General features: G+C 38.9%; 1 protein-coding gene across 1 annotated transcript in view; it reads right to left on the bottom strand.

Annotated features, from left to right (window-relative positions):
* Positions 1-1,137: 1,137 nt before the first annotated feature.
* The window catches only part of dar1 (amino acid racemase), a 9,721-nt gene continuing 9,408 nt past the window's right edge, over positions 1,138-1,450 (bottom strand). Inside the window, exon 9 of the mRNA NM_001246220.1 lies at positions 1,138-1,275. Within this exon, the coding sequence (NP_001233149.1) occupies positions 1,138-1,275 (138 nt within the window). The remainder of the gene's footprint in view (positions 1,276-1,450) is intronic.

Genomic DNA, 1,450 nt, shown 5'->3' with positions numbered 1-1,450 from the left:
TCAATAATGTCTACATACAGCTCACTGAGGTGAGGCTGAACGACTTGTATTCATTTATCACAAAACATTTTTTAGTAAAGAATCTTTACTTATATCACAAAAATCTCGTGAAGATTCTGTAAATGGAAAACCTCACTTTGAAGTGTCACGCATCCTTGAATTTCCTTCTGTTGTCTCAAGGTGACCTAGATATTAGTATCCTCGACAAGAGTAGAACAACAAACATACATAACATAGTCACTATCCCAAGATCTGAAACAGTGACTATGCATAAAACTTTATATAAGATTATAAGAAGCCTTCAGAGTTTTGACTGCATATTCACATAAAGTTGTACAAATTTCATTAATTAACAAGGATATGTGTGAGGTTTTTTTTGGTCTCTCTCTCTCTCTCTCTTACATACACAGATACACACACACACACATAAACTCTCTCTTTCTCTTTCACATTTTCTATCTATTTATCTCATATATATATATTATATAATACAGGTTTTTAAAAAAAATTTGAGCACACAAATAGATCATCGAAGATTAGAGGTGTTACTAGAGAATAACATACCAAGTAAAGATGGAGAAGAGATAAAAAGATGAAAGAAAATAGATCAGAAGGAAAGAACATACTATACCAGACCACCAGCCAACCACCCACTCCAATATCTTTTTATAAAAATGCAGATAAAATAGAGATAATAACATATAAATATTATAAAATAATATGTGTCAGTACAAATAAACTGACCATACAAACACGCATAAACAGACGCATGTGCATGCATGCACATGGGCGTAAAATAAGAATGTATCCACTTACAGAGGAAAATTTACTCCTCAGAAACAAAATCCCTCCAAGAAAAATACTATTATTTACCCCGTTAACCTAAGGCTGCCAAGACTAGGAGCCTCATCATCAAAGAACAGGTCTCTTTTACTCTCATCCTCCACAGCTCCATTTCTCACCTCCCTCTTCACCCTCCCTCATAATCCACTTCCTCACCTACCCCACCTGACCCCAGTTCTCACTCATCATCAGCGCCTCCTCCATCCCTTCTCACACTCCTCATCTTAATCCCCTCCTCACCATCCCACCTCAACTTTGCCCCTCACCCCCTTCCTCGACCTCTCCTCACCCCCTTCAAAAAGGCAAATTCTCAATGTCCAGATTCCCACCACACAAAATGACCCCAACGTTCTTTAAGTCCGGGTCCATCTTCCGTAGTCGATCAGAGAAAGCAGCGGCAACCGACGCCCCGGCCGCTGTCTCAATGACCAGCTGTGGAGCAAACAGAACCAGGTATAAACCACACTCAAGCCAAAAACAGAAAAAGGTTTGGTTTTAGAAAGCATTTTTCTTCTTTTTTTTTTTTATAGTAGAGGGTTTTACGACGCTCGCAACTGCATAAGGTCATATGAGCGCCAAGGGGTGGGTGTCAACAGAGAAGTCTTTA

This window comes from Aplysia californica, unplaced genomic scaffold, assembly GCF_000002075.1.
Source record: "Aplysia californica isolate F4 #8 unplaced genomic scaffold, AplCal3.0 scaffold01573, whole genome shotgun sequence".
Taxonomy (NCBI): Eukaryota; Metazoa; Mollusca; class Gastropoda; order Aplysiida; family Aplysiidae; genus Aplysia; species Aplysia californica.
This window is presented reverse-complemented; position numbering and strand designations above follow the sequence as displayed.